At 46.8% G+C, this 27,289-nt stretch overlaps 1 protein-coding gene across 5 annotated transcripts in view; it reads right to left on the bottom strand.

The window, feature by feature from the left end:
• LOC119958116 (sodium channel protein type 8 subunit alpha-like) overlaps window positions 1–27,289 on the bottom strand; it is a 222,129-nt gene that overhangs the window by 41,825 nt on the left and 153,015 nt on the right. For all 5 annotated transcript variants that reach the window (XM_038786357.1, XM_038786356.1, XM_038786360.1 and 2 more), the window contains exons 13-17: window positions 25,099–25,272; window positions 22,117–22,473; window positions 18,690–19,160; window positions 3,471–3,591; window positions 1,750–1,904 (exon numbers count right to left, since the gene is read on the bottom strand). In XM_038786357.1, the coding sequence (XP_038642285.1) occupies window positions 1,750–1,904; window positions 3,471–3,591; window positions 18,690–19,160; window positions 22,117–22,473; window positions 25,099–25,272 (1,278 nt within the window). The remainder of the gene's footprint in view (window positions 1–1,749; window positions 1,905–3,470; window positions 3,592–18,689; window positions 19,161–22,116; window positions 22,474–25,098; window positions 25,273–27,289) is intronic.

Raw genomic sequence — 27,289 nt, 5'->3', positions numbered from 1 at the left:
CAGATGGTGAAATTTGAATTCGGTAACAGCCTGGAATTAAAATGATGACCATGAAACCATTGTCGATTGTCATAATAACCCACCTGGTTCATTAATATTCAATGGGGAAGGAATTCTGCCATCCTTACCTGGTCTGGCCTACATGTGACTCGAGACCCACAGCAATGTGGTTGTCTCTTAACTGCCCCCTCAAGGGCAATTAGGGACGGGCAATAAATGCTGGCACAGCCTGCGACACCCACCTCCCATGGAACGAATAAAAAAAAAAATGCCCCATTATTTCTCATTCATAATTTGCCTTATCAATTAAGAGATTTACTAGAATGATAGTAGAACTGAGAGGTTCAACCCATCAATATTGAACCGGTTAGGGCTCTTTTGTCCAGCAAAGAAATGACTGGAAGGTGACCTGACAAAGGTTTGTGAGGGGAATTGATTGCAAAGTCAGGAGGTTATGCTTCGGTTGTACAGGGATTGGTAAGACCATACCTGGAGTATTGGTCTCCTTACCTGAGGAAATATGTAAATGCGTTAGAAGCAGTTCAGAGAAGGTTTACTAGACTAAAACCTGGAATGGGCAGGTTGTCTCAGGAGGAGAGGTTGGGTTTGTATCCACTGGAGTTCAGAAGAGTAAGAGGCAACTTGATCGAAACCTTTAAGATCCTGTGGGGTATTAACAGGGTGGATGTGGAGAGGATGTTTCCTCTTGTGGGAGAATCTAGAACTAGGGGGGTCACTGTTTAAGAATAAGGGATCGCTCATGTAAGGAAAGTCATTTTTTTTCTTTCAGAGGGGGTGAGTCTCTGGAACTCTCTTCCTCAAAAGGCGGTGGAAGCAGAGAATATTTTTAAGGCGGAGCTAGATGGAGCCTTGAGTAACAAGGGGGTGACAGATTATTGGGGGTTGGCAGGAATGTGGGGTTGAGGTTACAATCAGATCGACTACAATCTTATTGAATGGCAGAGCAGGCTCGAGGGGCCGAATGGCCTCCTTCTGCTCCTAATTTGCGTGCTCGTTTATCTTAAAAATTATGAAAGGGTTCGATTGGATAGACAAAGAGGAGATGTTTCCCATTTGCGGGTGAGACGAGAACTAGGAAGGGGGTCAAAAGCCCAGCTGAGGGGCGTGATATTCCGGCTGTTCCCACTGGCAGGATTGTCCGGTCTCGCAGACCGCAAGCCTCCATCGTGGAGGGTGTGAACAATGGGAGACCTCACTGACAGCTGGCGTGACTGGTAGATCCTGCCAACTACCAACTCTGCTGAGAGAGTCCGAGGCTCAAATCTTTATTTGTGTCAAATTAGCAGATCTCAGCTTGGGTAGCAGTTGGCCAAGCTGTTGCTAGGTTCAGGTAATGGTGGCGCTGGTCGGAGCAAATCACCCTGGCTTCCTGCTGCTCCTCACTCACCAATGAACCTACCGGAAGCTTCTTGCATGGTGACAGCATGGCCAGGGTGAGGCTCAATTGTACTGGTGGCCAGTGCATTCCTGAAGAATGGTCTCTTGGACACGGTACTGGAGCACATCTGCTGCTTGTGGGACCTGTATCCTCGCAAGAGTTAGAGCCAACAAGAACAAACTTTTCAAAAACCTGCAAATCCAGCCAGCAGATAACTGTGGTTCAAGGAAGCAGGTAGTGTACTTGTGGCCTTGAGAATACAAAGTGCTGCCTTTCTTTTGGTTAACTGACAGACAACAGAGACGTGGGTGCACTGAGGGCTAAGGCCGCCCTTCTTCGCAAGGACTTACCAGTGCTCCGCTGCTGAGTAGAATCATAAAAACGATGAAGGTTTCAAACCAGTTATGTTCTACTATTAGGAAGCAGGTCTTTCGCAAAGTCCACCATGGTTTGCCCCAACCTTCTTCGATGCTGACTTGACAACATTTAAACCGTCGCACACAACCTATGGAAGACACAAACACACAGTTTGAAGGATACTGGGGCAGGAATATTTCCCGGTTAATTAGCTCGCAAGCCAATGATGCCCAACCCATTTTGTCTGAGGGAGTAGTGTAATTTTTGAATCTACACCTATCGGCAATTGTTATCTCATCCAACAACAAAAAAGGCCATTTCGCCCAACAGGACAATTGCATCTTCTGTGGCCATCAAGTCCCGAGGTGGGGACCTGGACCCAGAACTTTTGGCTCAGAGGTAGGGACGCTACCCACTGTGCCACAGAGGGCGACATGGGAGCACAGTGGTTATCACTGTTGCTTCACAGCGCCAGGGACCTGGGTTCGACTCCCGGCTTGGGTCACTGTCTGTGCGGAGTCTGCACGTTCTCCCCGTGTCTGCGTGGGTTTCCTCCGGGTGCTCCGGTTTCCTCCCACAATTCCTGAAAGACGTGCTTGTTAGGTGAATTGGACATTCTGAATTCTCCCTCAGTGACCCGAACAGGTGCTGGAATGTGGCGACTAGGGGCTTTTCACAGTTACTTCATTGCAGTGTTAATGTAAGCCTACTTGTGACAATAATAAACATTATTATAATCCCTCCTCCTATCGTGCCACATCGCTAGGTCCCTCCTTTCTTGTTACTTCAAGAACTCACATTCCTCTTTAAACCATTTTATACCATTTGCTTCTGGTCTTCCCTGATCTATAAATTAATTAATCTTTGTGCAACAAAAAACCCTTCGTTTTTTCAAACCTCAAACTTCTATCCTCCATTATTTAAACCCATTGCTCAAAGTAAACAGTTTTCCTCAATCAGGCCTACTCAGGCTGAACACTTTAGTCAGTATCCTCAAAGCTTTTTCTTGCTTGTCCTTCAAAAAGTAAACTCCTGATACCTGGAATTATCTTTTGTTGTTCTGAACCAAACTATAAATGAGAATATCCTTCTTAAAATTAGGTTAACGTCGCACAGGAATGCAGATAGAGTTTACCCAACATGTTATACACTGACAAGTTGTACTCTATGTGAATGCAACTCAATCACCTCCTCAAATATTCAACTGCATCATTGGGAAAACTACTTGTGACACATAATTACTGACAAATTATTTTACGCCTATCCTCATTAAACAGCATTTGCCAACTACGAGCCCAGTTCATGCTTTCAAAAGGTGGTTGAGCTGCTCACTACTTTTTAAACCATTGGGTCAAAGGGCAGGATTTTCCGGCCCCTCCATGGCTTTCCGCCCACGGAGGCGATTCGCCATTGACCAGTGGTGGGATCTTCCAGTCCCGCTGATGTCTATGGCATTTTGCGTGGCTCACCCATCCCATCACCGGGGATGTCCGCCACAAGGGGGGGGGTCACCTTCGGCGGGGCCGGACAATCCTTCCAGTCGGAATACCATAAAATTCCGTCCAATGTCTATTCTCTGTATTTAATAAAACAGCATCAAAATAAGCCAACTGGCTGTGTCGTCTGCCCAGCTCATACAATTTAAGCTACCCCAACCAAGTCATCTCTTGCAATGCTAATTGTGATTTTACCAAATTGCATACTCAGGCCCTACCATCAGTGAAACATGCTTCCGGGTCCAAGTACTCTTCAGGTTGTTCCACTGGGGGACCCTCGTCTCCTTCTGGCTTTATATCGATTGTGCTTCCTTCTGATGAGCTGGTGTCATCCAGTTTCTGCAAGATTGCAAGGCAAACAAATGATTGGCGTTGCTGAAGGAATAGATGTTGCCGCATCAAGTGTAGACGGAGATACTGTGGGTCATGCATCATTATCTCGTCCTGGTCACCAGTGCATGGTCCAGCTCTTTTTATTTTAGTTGTATGGTATTTGAGTGAGGCACAAATACATAGCAAGAGGAACGGATTAGAGGTCATGGGATTAAATGTACATAGTTCAAAATAGATAAATATGGCATCTTATTGATGCAATGAGTGGAATTTTCTGCCTCCCCCACCCCCCAACAGGTTGTTTTGTGGTGGTGGAGACAGCCCGCCATTGGCTGGCAGCGGGATCTCCCAGCCTCGCCACCGTCAACGGGGCTTCCCATTGTTCGCACCCTCCGCCTCCGGGGACCCCGCAACAGTGGGGGGGGTTACCATGAGCAGAGGATTCTGCCGTCGGCGGGACCGGCCATTGTGTACTCGCAACGTTGGATTATTGCTGTGGCCTCTAAAAACATTATTTGTCTGTGCAATACGAATAGTGGCTACATTCAGACATCCCAGAGAATGCTGGGAAAAAAACTCAAGTCGGTCTCGTGGAGTTAACATTTTGGCTCTTCATCAGAACGAAAGGGAGGGAGATATGTGTCGAATATCAAACTGTAGTTGGAAGAGATTGCAACAAAATATAGCAACTTTAGGATCAAGAGACAGGTGAGCTGGTGTGGGAGGGGGAGGAAAGGAAATGTGTGCATTGAGACAATCAATGTATGTTTAATATCCAACATGCTTTCCCTTTGATTAGTCCTGATGAGAGTGAAATGGACTCGAAACATTAACTTTTTTTTCTCTCCCTATAGATGCTGACAGTCTTGATGCGTTTTTCCAGCATTCTCTGTTTTTGCTTCAGATTCCAGCATCCGCAGTACTTTGCTGATCCCAGGAGGCTACGCAGTTTTAATCGGGATGGGCAGTCGAAATGTTGTGATATACGAGACAATGCAGCTGTGTGCAACAGGTTGAGTAGATCATGGACTTCGCCCTGCCTATCATTGTCGTACACTTGGAAGTTTATTTGCAGTTCTAACGACAATGAGGACCCACTGATGCTTTTGCAAATTATTTTGCAGTGTGCAATTTTAACTCCCTTTACAGTATGCCAATGGAAACGTGGAACAAAGTCATACAGAGAACTGGTTTATATATTCAGAAACTGAGAATTGCGAAAGAGAGATACCACAATGCAAAAGGATATTAATAAGTGTGGTTCTGAGGTCAATAAAGTGGATAGATGTTGCTACACTGTTCTGTTATCAGGACTTACCCTAATGGAAGTTAACCTCCTGCCTTTACTCTCCTGAAGTAAAGTGCCATGTGAGCTAAAATGCAATATTTTATTTATGGTAAGACTTTTGCTCAAATAAATAATCTCGCTTGACTGATTAACAGGCCCTGGTTTTAACTCCAGGCAGGTGCGTAGCAGTCTGAGTTAAAAATACATTGACTCCTCCAAAATAAGACGTCCAATAATAAAGCCCAGGTTAGTTTAACTCCCACGGATCATTTGAATCCCAGTGGGAAGCAGGTGGTCAGTCTCTGTCTTCATTGTGGGAGGGGGACATCTCACATTTGGGGAGAGGTGAAGTTAAGGACATGGCATGACAGGGAGGATGTATCTGCCCTTTCCTTGTGGTGTTGTGATGTCTGGAGGTAAATCTCTGCTCCGCCATCCCCCCCCCCCCCCCCACACACACAATCAGCACCCTTTTGTCATGCAGTATCAATTGTTAGACCCTTTGAAATTTGGTATTCCTGTGTCTGTCACAATGTGTGAAAGACGCAAAGCTTCAACCGCATGTCTCTTTTTTCAGCAATAATCAAGTTATTTATTTCTTTTCCTGTGGCTATCGAGGTGGAATCTGAACATCAAAATGGTGCCTCATCTCAATGAAACTGAGGGTAGCACGATGGCACAGTGGTCAGCACTGCTGCATCACAGCTCCAGAGTCCCAGGTTCGATTAAGCGTTTAATGCTTCCTGTTTGAACCAGCTTGAAATGATTTTGGTGATGTTGGTCACCAAAAAAGAAAGGATGTTGATTTGCTCACTGCTGCTGTTCCTCGCATTCAGACTCACTGACGAGCTAGTAGCTCTCTGCATTCATCAGGGACTTGCAAATGATTCCAGATGCAAAACACAGCAGTGAATCTGACCTCATAGACTCACAGAATGGGATTCACCGGCCCTCTCTTCCAACTTGCCAAAGTGCCAGCTCCCTGGCGCCAGGGTCGTGCAAATCGCCCTTGACTTCGGCAGGATTGAAAGATTCCGCCAGCGGCCTATAGCTCGTCACCTCCGCCATGAGAAAACCCGCCGCGGGGGAGTTCTGGGAAATTCCGGCAATAGGATTTCACAGCACGGAGGGAAGCGGTTCAGCTCATTTTGGCGGCATCGGTCAACAAGGGAAATGTTCGGAAATTTCTGTCTCCCTCACCCTTTCAGGTAGTGAGTTGAGATCCCCACCATTCTCCGGGTGAAAAGAATTCTGCTAAAATCCCCTCTGAACCCTGGTTAGGACACTTCAACCAAGGGGAATCGGACCTTCATATCATTCCTAATTACATCTTTGTGATTTTATACACTTCAATTCGACCTTCCCACAGCCTTCCTACATGGGCTGCAAGTTTTTTGAATATTGCATTATTAAACTTTAGGCAGGCAGAGCATCTGATACACCTTTCCCAGATTTAGTACAACAAAGGTACTTGCCAGAAAAGCGGTATATGTTACAGGTCAAAATTTCCTGTTATTCCAAACAAGTATTTTCCCAAGCAGAAAATGGCTGCAGGACTAAAAAGCCAAGGCTCAATGTTAAGCTCAGTTGGCAGGCAGAGGCCAGGCAGACAGTGTGCACCGAGCATGTAAACTTACTCGCTCAAAGCCCTTTCTCACTATTTTGGATTTTGCAGGCAGATGAGGTGGCTGCCTAAAGCAGGCAGGGGCCTTGTGAGGTTCAGCAGATTCAGGTCTTATTATTCCAATCAGACTCCGGGGGCTTGAGTGTGGAAGCAGCAGAGGTGTTCGTGCAGGTTGAGGCTGGTCTGCGGCCAATTTGCAGACAGGAAGGGCTTCCAAGGCTCCTGTCAAACCAAAGTGGGGTCAGGTGGGCCATAATATGTCGGAGCCATTCAGCCCATCGAGGTTGCTCCGCCGTGCAATGAGATCATGGCTGATCTGATAATCCTCAACACCACTTTTCCACCTTATCCCCATAACGCTTCATTCCCAGTGCTATTCCAGGCCTCACAAGTTAAGCTTCAGGCTGACCCTATCCCTCACACCAGAAAGCACAAAAATGCCCTCTTGCCACCGCTACTCGTGATTAACCTGATCTTTCTTTGCCAACAGTCACTCCGTGTCCCATTTGTGGGAGTTGGAGCATTGGCAATCAAACGAGTCCAGGATGTTAAGATATCCCAGGCTTGGAGGCGCAGTGGTTAGCAGTGCTGCCTCACAGCACTGAGGAGCTGATTCGATCCCGGCTCTAGGTCACTGTCCGTGTGGAGATTGCCCATTTTCCCCATGTCTGCGTGGGTCACACCCCCACAACCCAAAGGTATGCAGGGGAGGTGAGTTGGCCACACTAAATTGCCCCTTAATTGGAAAAAAAAAATTGGGGACTCCAAATTTAAAAAAGAAATCCCAGGCCTGATATTTAGGCCGTGGTCCCATCTGCCTGAAACATCGCTTGGGGTTAAAATTGACAGCCCAGTTTCAGTCAATCTATTCGAATAGCTTTGAGCAGAAAGTCTCAATTTGTTCCAGCAAGGAGGCTAATGATTAACATACAGATAAATGCAACTGGCACTTTTTAATGAGAGTTGGGTCAAGATGTGTTGAGAAGGTTAACAGAATCATGGAATATTGCAGCAAGAAACTGACTGTTCAACTCATTACTCATTCAACTATTACTATTTTGGATTTTGCAGGCAAATGAGGTGGCTGCCTAAAACAAACGGGGGCCTCTTAAGGTTCAGCAGATTCGGGTCTTATTATGTCAATTGGACTCTGATTACTTTTTCGCTGGGCCTGAGTGCGGTTCAGCAAAGTTGTTCCTGCATGTTGAACATAGAATACAACAGCACAGTGCAGGCCCTTCAGCCCACGATGTTGTGCCAACTATTTATCCTAATCTAAGATCAACCTAACCTACACCCCTTCAATTTACTGCTGTCCATGTGCCTGTCTAAGAGTCACTTAAATGTCCCTAATGACTCTGACTCCACCACCTCTGCTGGCAGTGCATTCCACACATCCTCCACTCTCTGTGTAAAGAACCTACCTCTGACATCTCCCCTATACCTTCCTCCAATCACCTTAAAATTATGTCCCCTTGTGACAGCCATTTCCACCCTGGGGAAAAGTCTCTGGCTATCCACTCTATCCATACCTCTCATCACCTTGTACACCTCTATCAAGTCACCTCTCTGCCTTCTTCGCTCCAGTGAGAAAAGCCCTAGCTCCCTCAACCTTTCTTCATAAGACATGCCCTCCAGTCCAGGCAGCATCCTGGTAAATCTCCTCTGTACCCTTTCCAAAGCATCCACATCCTTCCTATAATGAGGCGACCAGAACTGGACACAATATTCCAAGTGTGGTCCAACTAGAGTTTTATAAAGCTGCAGCAAAACCTCGCGGCTCTTAAACTCAATCCCCCTGTTAATGAAAGCCAACACACCATATGCCTTCTTAACAACCCTACAACCTGGGTGGGAACTTTGATGGATCTATGTATGTGGACCCCAAGATCCCTCTGTTCCTCCACACTTCCAAGAATCCTGCCTTTAACCCTGTATTCAGCATTCAAATTCGACCTTCCAAAATGAATGACTTCACATTTATCACGGTTGAACTCCATCTGCCACTTCTCAGCCCAGCTCTGCATCCTGTCAATGTCCTGTTGTAACCTGCAACAATCCTCAACACTATCTACAACTCCCCCAACCTTCGTGTCATCGGCAAACTTACTAACCCACCCTTCCACTTCCTCATCCAAGTCATTTATAAAAACCACAAAGAGCAGAGGTCCCAGAACAGATCCTTGCGGGACACCACTGGTCATCGACCTCCAGGCGGAATACTTTCCATCCACTGCCACTCGCTGTCTTCTTTCGGCCAGTCAATTCTGTATCCAGACAGCCAAATTTTCTTGTATCCCATGCCCCCTAACTTTCTGAATGAGAAGCTTATCAAATGCCTTACTGAAATCCATATACACCACATCCACTGCCCGACCTTCATCAATGTGTACGTCACATCCTCAAATAATTCAATAAGGCTTTTGAGGCATGACCTGCCCCTCACAAAGCCATGCTGACTATCTTTAATCAAACTATGTTTTTCGAAATAATCATAAATCCTATCTCTCAGAATCCTTTCCAATATTTTGCTCACCACAGATGTAAGACTGATGGGTCTGTAATTCCCAGGGATTTCCCTATTCCCTTTCTTGAACAGGGGAACAACATTCACCTCCCTCCAATCATCCGGTGCTACTCCAGTGGAGAGTGAGGACGCAAAGATCATCGCCAACGGCTCAGCAATCCCCTCCCTTGCTTCCCGTAGTAACCTTGGGTATGTCCCGTCAGGCCCAGGGGACTTATCTATCCTGGTGCTTTTCAAAATTTCCAGCACGTCCTCCTTCTTAATATCAACCTGTTCAAGTCTATTAACCTGGTTCACACTGTTCTCATGAGCAACAAGGTCCCTCTCTCTAGTGAATACTGAAGCAAAATGTTCATTTAGGGCCTCCCCCATCTCCTCAGACTCTAGGCACAAGTTCCCTCCACTATCGCTGATCGGCCGTACTCTCACTCTGATCATCCTCTTATTTCTCACATAAGTGTAGAACGCCTTATGGTTTTCCCTAATCCTTCCCGCCAGGGCTTTTTCATGCCCCCTTCTAGCTCTCCTCAGTCCATTTTTGACTTCCTTCCTGGCTACCTTGTAACCCTCTAGAGCCGAGTCAGATCCTTGCTTCCTTAACCTTACGTAAGCTTCCTTCTTCCTCTTGACGAGAAGCTCCACTTCTCTTGTCATCCAGGCTCCTTCACCTTAACATTCCTTCCTCGTCTCAGTGGGACAAAACAATTCAGCACTCGCAGCAAGTGCTCCTCAAACAATCCCCACATTACTGTTGTGCATTTCCCCAAGAACAATTGCTCCAACTTTATGCTCCTCAGCTCCTGTCTAATAACAATATAATTTCTCCTCCCCCAATTAAATACCTTCCCATACTGTGTGTTCCTATCCCTCTCCATGACTGTGGTAAAGGTCAAGGAGTTGTGGCCACTGTCACCGAAATGCTCTCCCACCGAGACATCTGACACCTGGCCTGGTTCGTTGCCGAGCACCAAGTCCAATATGGCCCCCCCCCGAGTCAGCCTATCTCCACATTGAGTCAGGAATCCTTCCTGTATACACCTGACAAAATCTGCTCCATTCAAACCATTTGCACTAAGGAGGTTCCAGTCAATATTAGGGAAGTTGAAGACACCTCCTTTTCTGCAGCTGTGGTGCACTCCCTAATTAACAGTGCCACTCCCCCTCCTCTTTTACCTCCCTCCCTATTCTTCTGAAAACATCTAAACCCCAGAACATCTAACAACCATTCCTGCCCCTGTGAAATCCATGTCTCTGTAATGGCCACAACATTGTAGTTCCAAGTACTGATCCATGCTCTAAGTTCATCTCCCTTATTCCTGACACTCCTTGCATTGAAACAGACACACTTTAACCCATTCCACTAAGTGCAACTTTGCCCTATCAACTGTCTATCCTTCCTCACAGACTTGCTGCATACTATTTCTGCCTGTTCAACAGCTACCCTATCCTCCGATCCATAGCTCTGGTTCCCATCCCCCTGCCAAACTAGTTTAAACCCTCCCAAAGAGCTCGAGCAAACTTCCCACCCAGGATATTGGTGCCCCTCCAGTTTAGGTGCAATCCATCCTTCATGTACAGGTCCCACATTCCCCAGAAGATATCCCAATGATCCACATATCCGAAGCCTTCCCTCCTGCACCAGCCCAGTAGCCACATGTTCAGCTGCACTCGCTCTCTGTTCCTTGCCTCACTTGCATGTGTCACCGGTAGCAATACTGAGATCACTACTCTGCTCGTCCTGCTCTTTAGCTTCCAACCTAACTCCCCAAAATCACTTTTAGATCCTCATCCCAAAGGCTGGCCTGTAGCCAATTTGCAGACAGGAAGGGCCACCAGCGGAATCTTCCAGTCCTGCCACTGTCGATTGATTTTCCCATGGTCGCAGCCTCCGCTACCGGGGAACCGGGCCGGGGGGGGGGGGGGGGGGTGTCAAATCATTCACAAATTTCATTCTCACTGCAAAACGATGCTTTTGGGGGTGCTTATCTGTTTAAAACCTTTGCCTCAAACATTACTATTTTGTTTCTAATTATGACAACTCCCTTTCATCCTTCCTTCAAGTTTTAGTCGCTGTAATTTTGAGGTGCCAATCCTGACCGAGCAATTGCCAATTGTGGCTAATGGAGTGGAACATAGAACATAGAACTGTACAGCACAGTACAGGCCCTTCGGCCCACAACGTTGTGCTGAACTAGTGTGAAACTAAGATGAAATCAACCTACTCCCAATCATTCTAGTGCACTCCGTGTGCCTATCCAATAACCGCTTGAAAGTTCCTAAAGTGTCCGACTCCACTACCATAGCTTGGAGTGCGTTCCACGCCCCAACCACTCTCTGAGTAAAGAACCTACCTCTGACATCCTTCCTATATCTCCCACTATGAACCTTATAGTCATCCCCCCTTGTAACAGCTATATCCACCCGAGGAAAAAGTCACTGAACGTCCACTCTATCTATCCCTCTCATCATCTTATACACCTCAATTAAGTCACCTCTCATCCTCCTTCGCTCCAATGAGAAAAGCCCTAGCTCCCTCAACCTTTCCTCATAAGATCTACCCTCCAATCCAGGCAGCATCCTGGTAAATCTCCTTTGCACCCTTTCCAATGCTTCCACTTCCTTCCTATAATGAGGTGACCAGAACTGCACACAATACTCCAAATGCGGTCTAACCTGTACAATGTCTTGTACAGTTGCAGCATAACCTCACGGCTCTTAAACTCAATCCCCCGTTAATAAACACTAACACACTATAAGCCAACTTCACAGCTCTATCCACTTGGGTGGCAACTTTCAGAGATCTATGGACATGAACTCCGAGATCTCTCTGTTCCTCCACATTCTTCAGAACCCTGCCGTTAACCTTGTAATCCGCATTCAAATTTGTCCTGCCAAAATGAATCACCTCAGACTTATCAGGGTTAAGCTCCATTTGCCACTTTTCAGCCCAGCTCTGCATCCTATCAATGTCTCTTTGCAGCCGACAACAGCCCTCCACATTATCCACTACTCCACCAATCGTGGTGTCACCAGCAAATTTACTAACCCAACCTTCAACTCCATCATCCAAGTCACTGATAAAAATCACAAATAGCAGAGGACCCAGCACTGAGGGGCAGCACGGTAGCATTGTGGACAGCACAATTGCTTCACAGCTCCAGGGTCCCAGGTTCGATTCCAGCTTCGGTCACTGTCTGTGTGGAGTCTGCACATCCTCCCCGTGTGTGCGTGGGCTTCCTCCGGGTGCTCCGGTTTCCTCCCACAGTCCAAAGATGTGCAGGTTAGGTGGATTGGCCATGATAAATTGCCCTTAGTGTCCAAAATTGCCCTTAGTGTTGGGTGGGGTTACTGGGTTATGGGGATAGGGTGGAGGTGTTGACCTCGGGTAGGGTGCTCTTTCCAAGAGCCGGTGCAGACTCGATGGGCTGAATGGCCTCCTTCTGCACTGTAAATTCTATGACAATCCCTGTGGTACACCACTTGTGACTGGGCACCAGGATGAAAATTTACCATCTACCCCCACCCTCTGTCTTCTATGTGACAGCCAGTTACTGATCCAATTGGCCAAATTTCCCTCTATCCCACACCTCCTTACTTTCTGCATGAGCCGACCATGGGGCACCTTATCAAACGCCTTACTAAAATCCATGTATACAACATTAACTGCTCTACCTTCATCTCTGTACTTAGTTACCTCCTCAAAGAATACAATTAAACTTGTGAGGTAAGACTTACCCATCACAAATCCGTGCTGACTATCCTGGATTAAGCTGTATCTTTCCAAATGATCATAAATCCTATCCCTCAGGACCCTTTCCAATAATTTAACTATGACCGAAGTGAGACTAATCGGCCTATAATTCCCAGGGTTATACCTATACCTTACTTGAACACGGGGGCAACATTTGCCTCTCTCCAGTCTTCTGGCACTATTCCTGTAGACAGTGAGGACATAAAGATCAAAGCCAAAGACTCTGCAATCTCATCCCTCGCCTCCCAAAGAGTCCAAGGATATATCCCATCAGGCCCAGGGGACTTATCTATTCTCAGATTTCTCAAAATTTCTAACACATCTTCCTACCGAATATCTACCTCCTCCAGCCTACCAGCCTGTATCGCACTATCCTCCTCAACAACATGGCCCCTCTCCTTTGTGAACACTGAAGAAAAATATTCATTTAGGGCCTCTCCTATATCTTCAGACTCCATGCACACGTTCCCACTACTGTCCTTGACCGGCCCTAACTTCACCTTGGTCATTATTTTATTCCTCACATAAGTGTAAAAAGCCTTGGGGTTTTCCTTGATCCTACCCGCCAAGGACTTCTCTTGCCCCCTCCTAGCTCTCCTAAGCCCTTTCTTGAGCTCCTTCCTAGCTATCTTGTATCCCTCAAGTGCCCGAACTGAACCTTGTTTTCTCATCCTTACATAAGCCCCCTTCTTCCTCTTGACAAGACATTCAACCTCTTTTGTAAACCATGGTTCCCTTACTCGACCATTTCTTCCCTGCCTGACAGGGACATACATATCAAGGACACGCAGTATTTGCTCCTTGAACAAGCTCCACATCTCAGTTGTGCCTATGCCTGACAGTTCCTATTTCCATCTTATGCTCCCCAATTCTTGCCTAATTGCATCACAATTATCCTTCCCCCAGTTATAAACCTTGCCCTGCCGTATGTTCCTATCCCTCCCCATTGCTGCGGTGAAAGTCACTGAATTGTGGTCACTATCTCCAAAGTGCTCTCCCACAACCAAATCTAACACTTGGCCCAGTTCATTCCCCAGTACCAAATCCAATGTGGCCCCGCCTCTTGTCTGCCTATCCACATATTGTGTGAGGAAACCCTCCTGCACACACTGGATAAAAACAGCCCCATCCAAACTATTCGAATTATCGTGGTTCCAATCAATATTTGGAAAGTTAAAGTCACCCATGACAACTACCCTGTGACTACCGCACCTATCCAAAATCTGCATTGCAATCTTTTCCTTCACTGTTACTATTTGGGGGCCTATAGAAAACTCCTAACAAAGTGACCGCTCCTTTCCTATTTCTACCTTCAGCCCACACTACCTCAGTAGACAGATCCTCCTCAAACTGCCTTTCTGCAGCGATTATACTCTCCTTGATTAACAATGCTACTCCTCCACCTCTTTTTATCACCTTCCCTAAACTTACTGAAACATCTATACCCCAGAACCTCCAACAACCATTCCTGCCCCTGTTCTATCCACGTCTCCGTAATGGCCACAACATCGTAGTCCCAGCTACCAATCCATGCTTCAAGCTCACCAACCTTATTCCTGATGCTCCTCGCATTGAAGTAGACACACTTCAAACCACCTTCATGCCTGCAGGTCCACTCTTGTGACCCTGGTACCTTCCTCAGTACTGCACTGCCCTCAACTTCCTGAACTCCAGCAACGCTATCTCCTAGACTACGAATCAGTTTCCCATTCCCCTGCCAAATTAGTTTAAACCCCCTCGAACAGCTGTAGCAAATTTCCATCCCAGGATATTGGTGCCCCTCTGGTTCAGGTGTAACCCGTCCTGTTTGTACAGGTCCTACCTTCCCCAGAATGTGCTCCAATTATCCAAGTAACTGAAGCCCTCCCTCCTACACCATTCCTGTAGCCACGTGTTTAACTGCACTCTCCCTGTTCCTCACTTCCCTCCTGCCCCAGCCCTGTAGCCACGTGTTTAACTGCACTCTCTCCCTGTTCCTCACCTCCCTCCGACACCATCCCTGTAGCCACGTGTTTAACTGCACTCTCCCTGTTCCTCACTTCCCTCCTGCCCCATCCCTGTAGCCACGTGTTCAGCTGCACTCTCTCCCTGTTCCTCACCTCGCTAGCACATGGCACCGGCAACAAACCAGAGATGGCAACACAGTCTGTCCTGGCTCTCAGCTTCCAGCCCAGCTCCCTGAATTCCTGTTTTACATCCCCGTCCCTTTCCCTACCTATGTCGTTGGTACCGATGTGTACCAAACTTGTGGCTGCTCCCCCTCCCCCTCCCCCTTAAGGATCCTGAAAACACGATCAGAGACGTCACGGACCTTGGCACCTGGGAGGCAACACACCAACATTGTCTTGGATTCCGTAGGCCGGATTTCCACAGAGTTGGGCCCATTCTGGAGCCATGTAGAAATGGCAGGCGGGACCCGATCCTGGGATTCCCGCTGCCAATGTTCCCTGGTGCTGGATAAATTTGTTGTTTTTTCCAACCTGTCCAGCTCTATTGTGGGAATAGGTGTCTCCTAGCACACCCCCCAGAGCAATTTTCATTGAGTCGGGCCAGCTTCTCCATGACTTGTGGCTCATGGTCCCCATTTCCCCTCATACTCTGTGCCAACAGAAGACCCCCAGAGACTCCCCACGGCCCCTGATACAATCCATGCCAACTCAACGACAACTCATGACTCTTAGCTACTCCCCTTGGCACCTCATACTCTGTGCTAACTCAATGCCAGCTCACACCTCTTCTCTGCCCATTCACCCAGTTGTACATGAGCATTATAATAACAGTGGCAAATGTGGAGAACGAAAACAAAATCAGAAATGTTCTTTGAAAAGAAATTGCTCCATTCCCCTCCACAATGTTAATCAGACAGACCATTAAAGTAGCTATAAGAGAGGCTTTAAACAGCTTACACTTCTTAATCCTGTCCAAATAAACATCGAAACATTGACAAAAGAGAGCACAGAAAGAACAACCAATTATAACCACATAAAGCTGTCAATCAACTGTCACATCGCTTGTCAAAACAGATTCCCTGCTGAGCTCATGCTTTTATTGATCTGGACTCTCGGTCAAGCATGAGTAATGAGGACCTTCTCATTATATCCAGCGGGTTGGAGTGGGCCCGAGGTGGTGATTTGGTGCAGGGAGAGGACATTATTTAAGTGCAGAGCAACTCATGAGTACAACTCAGTTCTGCACCAGAACTGGTCCTAATGTCCAAAGAATCACCTTGACCCTAGCCACACTCAGACTTCCCTTATGCCTCTTAATGCACCGGCTATTACGTGCTGCTGGTGGTGATCCCCGAGTTACCACCTATAAATTCCAGTTTACCCATTACAGGAATCCTATTCTTCTTAAATCTGACTGGTTCCAACAATAGCCTTTAGAACAAAGAACAAAGAACAAAGAAAGGTACAGCACAGGAACAGGCCCTTCGGCCCACCAAGCCTGTGCCAACCATGCTGCCCGTCTGAACTAAAATCTTTTGCACTTCCTGGGTCCGTATCCCTCTATTCCCATCCTATTCATGTATTTGTCAAGATTCCCCTTAAACGTCACTGTCGTCCCTGCTTCCACCACCTCCTCCGGCAGCGAGTTCCAGGCACCCACTACCCTCTGTGTAAAAAACTTGCCTCGTACATCTCCTCTAAACCTTGCCCCTCGCACCGTAAACCTATGCCCCCTAGTAATTGACCCCTCTACCCTGGGGAAAAGCCTCTGACTATCCACTCTGTCTATGCCCCTTATAATTTTGTAGACCTCTATCAGGTCGCCCCTCAACCTCCGTCGTTCCAGTCAGAACAAACCGAGTTTATTCAACCTCGCCTCATAGCTAATGCCCTCCATACCAGGCAACATCCTGGTAAATCTCTTCTGCACCCTCTCTAAAGCCTCCACATCCTTCTGGTAGTGTGGCGACCAGAATTGAACACTATACTCCAAGTGTGGCCTAACTAAGGTTCTATACAGCTGCAACATGACTTGCCAATTCTTATACTCAATGCCCCGGCCATTGAAGGCAAGCATGCCGTAAGCCTTCAGTAAGTTTCTCAGGAAGTTTGGGAGCAGGGAGGTTGTGGGGGTGGGGGTGGGAGTTGTTGAGGGGAAGAACTTTAGGCCTGACATGCCACTGTGCAATAGTCACACAAAAATGCTTTGCGCTTTTGTCTGCAATTCCTATCTCCATGATTTTCACAGTGGAATGGGCCTGTTTCTAATGGTTAGAACATACACTACAATATCAGATGTAAAAATTGTAGACTAGTCTGTCCAGTGTTTCAATGCTCAATGTGGACTTTTCATGCAGTTGGTAGTTAAGACGACAAATGGGAGATTGAGGATACAAAGGGTGGAATCATGTGCTCCCCCCCCCCCCCACCATCTCCCACCCCCACTCCCCCACCATCTCCCCCCCGCCTTCCCACCACCCCCCCACCTTCCCAACATCTCCCCCCCTCCCCACTGCCTTCCCACCATCTCCCCCCCCCCCTCCTTCTCACCATCATCACAATTAAAACCAGGGCAGGAGGCTCATGCGGACAACCAATTGGGGCCTTTAAGTGGACAATTAATACCCACTTGAGGGCCTTATCCCACCAACGTTGGCATTCACCCAGCGATAGGCGGTGGGCTCACCATGTAGGGAGCATAACAGGCAAACCACAAGGCCGTAAGATGTAGGAGCAGAAGTAGGCCATTCGGCCCATCGACTCTGCTCCGCCATTCAATGGGATCATGGCTGATCTGAAGTGATAATCCCCAACTCCACTTTCCCACCTTACCCCCATAACCCTCGATTCCCTGACTGATTGAAAATCTGTCTCTCTCAGCCTTGAACATACTTAACGACCCGGCCTCTACAGCTCTCTGCGGTAAAGAATTCCACAGATTCACTCCCCTCTGAGAGAAGAAATTCCTCCTCATCTCTGACTGAATTGGGCGACCCCCTTACTCTGAGATGATGCCCTCTGGTCCTGGAGTCTTTCACAAGGGGAAGCCCTGAACTCTTTGCTTGCAGGCTCCTGAAGTGGGTGGGGCAAGGGTGTTGGTAATTGGGGTAGGAATCCCTCAGCACCTGATCAAGAGGTGCAGTGCCAGGAAGGGGCTGGTTTAGCACACTGGGCTAAATCGCTGGCTTTTAAAGCAGACCAAGGCAGGCCAGCAGCACGGTTCAATTCCCGTACCAGCCTCCCCGAACAGGCGCTGGAATGTGGCGACTAGGGGCTTTTCACAGTAACTTCATTGAAGCCTACTCGTGACAATAAGCGATTTTCATTTCATTTCAGTGGGTGGGTGGTGGTGGGGGGGCGGGTCCTCCTACTTCTCCCATTCCGCTACAAGCCCCATCCTGCAGCTACTTTCCCGCCATCACGCACCTGATCCTGACTCCCACCCCCCCCCCCCCCCACCGTTGTCTCCACACAATTCAGCCCAAGGAGCCCGAATAGCATGGGATTGGTCAGCTTGTGGACATTCTGTCACTCTGAAGTCCATTCTCTGGTGGTTCATGTGGGTGAATTCATTAACGCTAGCCAGGTTAGACTTGAAAGCAAAGGGGCCTCACGGTAGCATGGTGGTTAGCATCAATGCTTCACAGCTCCAGGGTCCCAGGTTCGATTCCCGGCTGGGTCACTGTCTGTGCGGAGTCTGCACGTCCTCCCCGTGTGTGCGTGGGTTTCCTCCGGGTGCTCCGGTTTCCTCCCACAGTCCAAAGATGTGCGGGTTAGGTGGATTGGCCATGATAAATTGCCCGTAGTGTAAGGTTAATGGGGGGATTGTTGGGTTGCGGGTTACGTGGGTTTAAGTGGGGTGATCATGGCTCGGCACAACATTGAGGGCCGAAGGGCCTGTTCTGTGCTGTACTGTTCTATGAAATAAATGAGCACGGACTAGAGTCACGAACGTATCTTCTTACCTCTTTGCTCCCACCAACTTCGGATTCACTGCTGAAGTCTTCAGTATTTAAGTTTTCAAAATCCGATTCCCCGACAGCGATTGGAACTCTGACAGTAAGATTAGGGTTGTGTATGAAGGAATTGTGGTCATCGTCAATGATGTATTTTTCCACGCTGCTCCCAATACCACTGGTGGTGCCATTGCCATTCTTTTGGTAATCCATTTCTCGGTTTATGTCAGCACCAGTATGGTTTCCGATGTAGTTGACCTTTTTGTCGATGAGCTCGTCCAGGGGTTTGGCTTCATCCGCGTCTTTGCTCTTGAAATGTTTCTGGACAAACTCATGCCCGTAGGCCTTCATGAAGGCAATTCCTTTTTTGATCCTGATCACGGATAGCTGAAGGTTGTTGATCTCCCCATCATCATCTGTCGCTGCGAGATTGTCAGCGCTGAAAGAGCTCAGCAACAAAGCCAAGAATAAATTCAGCACCTGGATTGAAACAAAGAAGAACGTGAGACGGACAGGAATGGCACGAGGGTTCCACCTGACATTTGGAGCAAGTAAGATTCAGTCAATGTTTTGAGATCGCTTTGTTGGCATCATCCTCAATCTACACTTAAAATCACACACAGTTGCCTGGAACTTAACCCAGCAAATTCAAACCTTTGTGAATGTAGTGCTCAAAGGGCATTCTAAAGAATTAATTCGACGGTGCTGCACTAATATTCAGAGTCTAACTCCAAACCACATGATACCTCAGCTGCATTGTGACCAGCAATGTAAAACTGCTTGTTTCTCAACATCTGATACCATTAGAAGAGAGATCAGTTTTTCAACTCATTGTAACGGTATCAAGGGAGATTTCAAAGCATGGCACTGCCGACACACATTGGAAATGCATAGTTGGCACTTGCATGCTCCAAGCATGAGGGGCTACCAATTTTGAGCTGAAGTTTACAATTTCCCGATAAGTGGGCCAAAATGGATCAGTATCCCCCCCTCCAACCACCAACAGCTCCATGGATCACTGCACCCAGGAGGTACAAAGCAGTGCCGGCACTACTGGAGACAAAGGGGTGAGTCGACAGGGTCCTTCAATCAGCTACATATTTCAGTCAGAGAATGAGACATCACACAATAAGTCAAAATTAAGTCCAGTGTTTGGGCTTTGGAACTGCAACTCTGTACTAACGGGCTAACTGGCTTGCCGTAGACATGTGACTCTGCCACGGCGCAAGCACTGCAGGCTGCCATACCGAGCCAGTTTGGCTGACGCAGAAGGACACCATAGAATCCCGACAGTGCAGAAGGAGGCCATTCGGCCCATTGAGTTTGCACCAACACTCTGAAAAAGCATCCCACCCAGCCCCCACCCCCCGTAACCCTACCTAACCTGCACATCTTTGAACACGAAGGGACAATTTAGCATGGCCAATCCATATAACCAGAAATGAAAATAGCTTATTGTGTCATGTGAGAGTACCTTTAAGAAATGGAGGCTTAAGAAATGTACGTTTAAGAAATGGGTGTTTATCAGTGATGTCAGAGTGTGGGTGGAGCTGGGCTGTCTGTCAGCTTTTTACTTTTGTTTTAGGCTGTTTGCTGCAGGGTGTGCTTTAGTTTTGTTTTCAGTGTTGGAGTTGAAGCCAGGCTAAGCAGGTGTACTGCTGTTCTCTCTGCCATCAAAAGACTATCTCTTGATCATTTGGTGAATTCAGAATTATAAATGTTTTCAGTAGTGAATGTAAACCTAATGTGCTTCTGTTAAAAGGTGTTTCTTTTGTCTTCTGGATGTTGTTTGGGAAGTTATTAAGCATTACTTAGTGCTGTATTCTTTGGGGGTTGTGTTTGAATTAATGGTTGCTAAGATGTTCACTGTATGTTTTAAAAAGGTTAACTTGAGATCATTGAATAAACATTGTTTTACTTTAAAAAATACTTTTCCATTTCTGCTGCACTACACCTGTAGAGTGGGCCGTGTGCTCCCCATACCACAATCTAGTAAAAGTTGTGAGTTAGGTGAACTCCATGATACACTTTGGGGTTCCCTAAACCCTGGCCCATAACAATTGTCACAAGTAGGATTTCAAATGAAGTTACTGTGAAAAGCCCCTAGTCGCCACAGTCCGGTGCCTGTTCGAGGAAGCTGGTACGAGAATTGAACCATGCTGCTGGCTTGCCTTGGTCTGCTTTCAAAGCCAGTGATTTAGCCCTGTGCTAAACCAGTCCCTTATCTGTACATACCTGCAGAAACCTGCACATCTTTGGACGCTAAAGGGCAATTTGGTATGGCCAATCCATCTAACCTGGACATCTTTGGACACAAAGGGGCAATTTAGCATGGTCAATCCACCTAACCTGCACATCTTTGGACACTAAGGGACAATTTATCATGGCCAATCCACCTAACCTGCACATCTTTGGACACTAAGGGACAATTTAGCACGGCCAATCCACCTAACCTGCACATCTTTGGACACTAAGGGACAATTTATCATAGCCAATCCACCTAACCTGCACATCTTTGGACTGTGTAGGAAACTGGAGCACCCGGAGGAAACCCACGCAGACACGGGGAGAACGTGTAGTTCAATAACGGCCATCACGAAGACGAGACACTGATGAAGATTGCTGTCATCATGTATATGAAACACACATTACCGTGCTGAAAAAATAAATGCCTGCGAGATTTGGTCCTTTGATGTTATTTTTATTACATCTTGCTTCACTGTGTTCACACTACCTTAACCTAAGCGCAAAAATGTTCATTTTAAACTAATTTATTCCTAGATTTGAGTTCCCGTAGACATAGATTTATGCAGTAAATATTGGGTGCGCTACAAATTACAGTGCAGAAAATGAAATTGTTTGTTCAATTAGCTACTGTAATTAATTTTCAATTCTAGCCTCAGCTTACAAACAGCATGTACTCTAAATGCAGTTTTGGGTATTTCTGGGCGACATGGTAGCGCAGTGGTTAGCACTGTTGCTTCACAATGTCAGGGTCCCAAGTTCGATTCCCGGCTTGGGTCACTGTCTGTGCGGAGTCTGCACGTTCTCCCCGTGGGTTTCCTCCCACAAGTCCCGAAAGACGTGCTGTTAGGTGAATTGGACATTCTGAATTCTCCCTCTGTGACCCGAACAGGCGCCGGAATGTGGCGACTAGGGGCTTTTCACAGTAACTTCATTTCGGTGTTAATGTAAGTCCCGAAAGACGTGCTGTTAGGTGAATTGGACAGTCTGAATTTTCCCTCTGTGTAGCCGAACAGGCGCCGGAGTGTGGCGACTAGGGGCTTTTCACATTAACTTCATTGCGGTATTAATATAAGGGGTGGCGGCAACCACTCATCGTCTGCATTAAAGCAATGGCTTGACATTTTCAGCGCCCTGCATAAAAGATGTTATTTGTTTCTGGCAAGCGTTCATGTCAAAATATGCTACTCACCACAAGATTTCCAATAACCATGACCATCATGAACACAATGAGACACATGGACTGGCCTGCCACTTCCATACAGTCCCACATCGTCTCAATCCATTCACCGCATAGCACGCGGAATACAATCAAGAAAGAGTGGAAGAAGTCATGCATGTGCCATCGTGGCAGTATGCAATCAGTATGGATCTTACAGACGCAATCCTTGTAGCTTTTCCCAAAGAGCTGCATGCCCACCACCGCAAAGATGAAGACGATGATTGCCAACACCAAGGTCAGATTTCCCAAGGCACCGACAGAGTTGCCGATAATCTTGATCAACATGTTGAGTGTTGGCCAGGACTTTGCCAATTTGAAAACTCTCAACTGTAAAACAAAAAAAGGAAAGTTGTTCAGTAAAAATAGACAGTGGGCGGGATTCTCTATCCCGCCACGCCCGAAAACGGGTGCTGCGCCCTCCCCCACCGGCAGCCGGGATTCTTCGTCCCGGCAGCCGGCCAATGGGGGTTTCCCATTGTGCGCGCCCCCGGAAAATCCACGGGGGTGAGTGCGCTGCCGGCGAAACGAAGGATCCCGCCAACGGAGAATCCAGGGCCAGTGATTTCAATCATATGTCATCAGAGTACACAGATAATCTTAAGTAAAGAAGAAAGTCGAATGATGACGATGAAACCATTGTCGATTGTTGTAAAAACCCATCTGGTTCATTAATGTCCTTAAGGGAAAGAAATCTGCTGTCCTTACCCGGTCTGGCCTACATGTGACTCCAGACCCCACAGCAATGTGGTTGACTCTTAAATGCCCCTCTGAAATGGCCGAGCAAGACACTCACTTCAAGGGCAACTAGGGATGGGCTCTAAATGTTGGATGAGACAGCGACACCCACATCCCATAAATTAATTTAAAAATAGATATAATCTGCGTTCATATATTTTTTCTATGCCCTCAGCATGTTCCAAAGAACTTTATTTTCAGTTTTTGTACTTTTGTAGTCAGTTATTTTGTAGGCCAGTACCGAAAGTGAGGTAAATTATTCCTCCAGGTTCCATTAATGAACCAAGTTAGCCAATTGTTCCTCGGCTGTCAGCTTACTGAGCGTACCACTGAGCTTCCATCACCAAATATGTTATCTTGGATTTGCCTCGGCTCCAAAGAGCCGATACACCCATACATTTAATGAGCTTTGTAAAGTAAGCTTTGCTTCAGTACAAGTATAAACCCCCTGAGGCTGCGTCCAAGGTTAATACAAGCTCAGCGTTTGATGATTGTCACACTGTGAGTGAGAACTAGCTCCTGTTAAGACTGCCGTCACAGGTATGACTCGATCGTTCCAATGTTGAGATGTGTTATCAAAACCATCAGTTGCCTTTTTTAACCCTGAAAGTTGTCATCATGGCATCTTTATGTTTTTTTTTTCTTAATAGACTTTTGTTTCTAGTTATTTTCATTATTTGTAAATATGGACCCACCAAGAGATTGTATGGTACTAATACTCCATGTAGCCGACCATCAGTAGGCATCAGTGACTACAACATAAATTAGCATTTATATAGCACCTTTAACAAATAAAAAATCGCAAGGCACTTTGCAAAGGTATGACAGATAGAGGCGGCCATCCAGCCAGAAGGGGGAGCATTCGGAGAGATCACTGAAATCTTGGTTAAAGAAGTAGAGGTTAGGTATGAGTATTTAATGAAGAACAAGAGAGAGGCGGAGAGGTGCGAGAGGTTTGAGCGATTGGAAGCAGCCAGAGACTGATGAGAATTATTAGTGCAGAAGCAACATTGCTCCTTTGATTAAGAACAGCTTCTTCTCACTCTCTGCTTCTGCTTGCAGACTCCCTCTGCTGGTGCAATTCTGTTTGGGAACTCCAACTGAACTAAATATATGGAGGGTGGGGGGTATGGATTTTCTGTCCCGTTTTGAGCGAGGGGCGGGAATTTCCCGCTCGATTGCCCCCGTCGAGCCTTCAGTGATGTAACGGGGATCCCACCATGCAATGATAGGAAATCCATTAACGTACATTACCATACACTGAGCACGCCTCACATGCTGATCTTCAAAGGCTCTGCAGGTCCATTGCAAGCAATTTTCTGATCTTTGTTTGCAATGACCCAAGTACTTCACACCTTTGGAAAATCTGCCCTGAAATGGGTTTCTCACAAGGGCGGCTCATTGTTGAATGGTTGACTATATTTGAGCGAATTGCAACTTATTATAATATGTAGATTATATAATTTCACGTTTCTATGTCTCATTGCTAACATCCACAGCAATCAGAGCCAAAACATTTTAGAAATTGAAATTGCAAATAATTTGAATGCTTGGAAAGTTCGTAATTTGGAGCAATTCAGATCACATTCAGCTCTGCCGAATCATTCAATAAAGCAATATGCAGAGTTTGAAATGTTACCAGTTCGTAGTTATTCAAGCACGTTTGCTATGCCAAATTATTTGTCCTGTCAGAATTTTATAGAGGTGGCCAAAATTAAGCCCCGCTGCAGGATTACCTCCCTAAATTTCTGATTATTTTACATATCCAAATATTCATGTAACTATTATCCAGTCACTACATCTTGAAGGAGAAATGATCAATTTGCGTAATGTAACCAATCCTTCATTCACTGCGCCTTCCTGGAGAAATCATCCTCCTTTTAAATCTGGAGCTGTCAGTTTCAGTCAGGAGTTTTGTTTGCTGCAGATTGCAAACTCTGCTTAAATAGACTCTGTAGACTGTTTGCTGTTTTGCGTTGTTTAAATAGACTCTGCTGGGTAAACAGACAGCTTTTGCTGTAAAATAGACAACTTGCTGTGAGTTCTATCATAGGTCCTAACCCATCTCCAATTCACTGGTCGATACTGTGGTGTCAAAAACACTCAGAGCACTGTGGGAGGACTTTTGGAGGGTTCTCCCTGTACAGATCCCCACTGTGGATATTGCAAGCCACTGTAAATCGGATGAAAGCATATAACCCAAGGCTTGATATTTACCAATCTGAAGGACCTGAGTACAGACAGTCCTTCAACATTTGCCAGGCCGAGTTCCATTAAACTGAGGGACACAATGAAGCCATCAAAGATGTTCCACCCTTCCTGGAAATAGTAGTAAGGGTCCATCGCAATCAGCTTCATCATCATTTCTGCTGTGAAGATCGCAGTGAACACCTGAAAGAAAGTGTGAAAAAAGGTTTGTATTGATCATAGAATCATAGAATTTACAGTGCAGAAGGAGGCCATTCAGCCCATCGAGTCTGCACCAGCCTTTGAAAAGAGCACCCTACTTAAGGCCACGCCTCCACCCTATCTCCGTAGCCCAGTAACCCCACCCAACTTTCCTGGAAACTAAGCAGCAATTTAGCACGGCCAATCCACCGATCTTTGGACTGTGGGAGGAAACCGGAGCACTCGGAGGAAAACTACACAGACATGGGGAGAAAGGGCAAACTCCACACAGACAACGGCCCAAGCCAGGAATCGAACCCAGGACGCCGGTGCTGCAAAGCAACAGTGCTAACCACGGTGCTACTGTGCTACCCCAGCGGCCATGGCGGGATTTAACCCGCGTCTCCAGGGCCCCTGCATCACGAGTCCAGTAACATCACCGTTGCACCACAGGCAGGACTCACCCAGGGCACACCGAAGAAATTAAAGTCCTCCCTCCCATCGATTCATGGGTCTGAAGGTGAGAGTTCAGCAGTCTCGATGGAACTAAAAGTGCACGCGTTCCTAAATTCTGCCCTGGTGCTATGGAGTGTCGCATTGAGAAGGCGTGTCCCTGGAGCGAATGGAAGAAACCGAAATTTGACGCAATGCAAAATGGCCACTGGGGTTTAAGGTGGGATTCTGATAATTCATAAGGGAAGTGATTTGACGAGGTACAAATTGCCAACAATTCTAGGCAGGCACAAGGGATCTTTCATTTTTCCAACTGTGGATTGGTCCCAGTCAACTTCCCACCAACAAAAATATGGCAGCATGGTAGCATTGTGGTTAGCACAATTGCTTCACAGCTCCAGGGTCCCAGGTTCGATTCCCGGCTGGGTCACTGTCTGTGCGGAGTCTGCATGTTCTCCCCGTGTCTGCGTGGGTTTCCTCCGGGTGCTCCGGTTTCCTCCCACAGTCCATAGATGTGCGGGTTAGGTGGATTGGCCATGATAAATTGTTCTCAGTTACCAAAATTGCCCTTAGTGTTGGGTGGGGTTACTGGGTAATGGTGGAGGTGTGGGCTTGGGTAGGGTGCTCTTCCAAGAGCCAGTGCAGACTCGATGGGCCGAATGGCCTCCTTCTGCACTGTAAATTCTATGATTCTGTGAACACCTGCACTCAAAATGAATCATTTTATCGGCTGGGCGTCAGCCTTGCTTGATTCATGGCCATGCAAATAAAAATGTCACATTTACAAACTTAAAACACCAGGAGTGTCAAACTCAAATATAGACACTCAACAGTACAAGGTACCCGAGGCGTCCAATTGAGTTTCAATGAGTGGGCTGTGGAACTGCACCTCGCTATTTGCAACACTGCTGAAAGATTGGAAGCACTGCATCAGAACAAACCCAGGCTTTGCCAGCATTATATAAGAACATATTGTATTTATAACACATCTCTGCATGAGTCGCCGTTGACAACAATGGGAGGGCGAGAGAACTGGAAGAATACATCTGTCCCCAAGCAGGATGCCTTCCGCATGTGCTGGAACGCTCCAATCGTCGGGAGGCACAAGGCAATGCTGCTTTTTCCCTTTCGCGTCAACTTCACAAATCCACACATTTACGCTACATTTTCCCCTCATCACAGCAGCCAGTTGCAACAAGTTGCAACCAGATTTTCTCTGTACGTGGACACTTCCTGAGTGTCATGCCTAGTTCTTTTGTAACATTTTTGCTGGCATTAAAAAAATAAAGACTGCCATTTTTATAATAATGGCATTTTACTCAAGAAACGCGCTCGCAGTGTAAAGGCTGAATTGTGATGCAGCTGGCATTGAACCATTCACATATAAACCAAGTAAATCAGGTTAAAAATATGCAAACATGTCATAAAAATAGGCAAACGTGTTCAGCAGATAACAGGGAAGTGGTGGGCTGGAAATTAGAAGGCAGGGGAATATTTCATTAGAATTCTAAACCAATATACCATTCTGACATTACAGTTACTGAAGGACATATGGGGCGCGATTCAA

The sequence above is a fragment of the Scyliorhinus canicula genome, chromosome 28 (genome assembly GCF_902713615.1).
Source record: "Scyliorhinus canicula chromosome 28, sScyCan1.1, whole genome shotgun sequence".
NCBI lineage: Eukaryota > Metazoa > Chordata > Chondrichthyes > Carcharhiniformes > Scyliorhinidae > Scyliorhinus > Scyliorhinus canicula.
The sequence above is the reverse complement of the archived record's forward strand: the minus strand, read 5'-3'. Positions and strand labels throughout refer to the sequence as shown.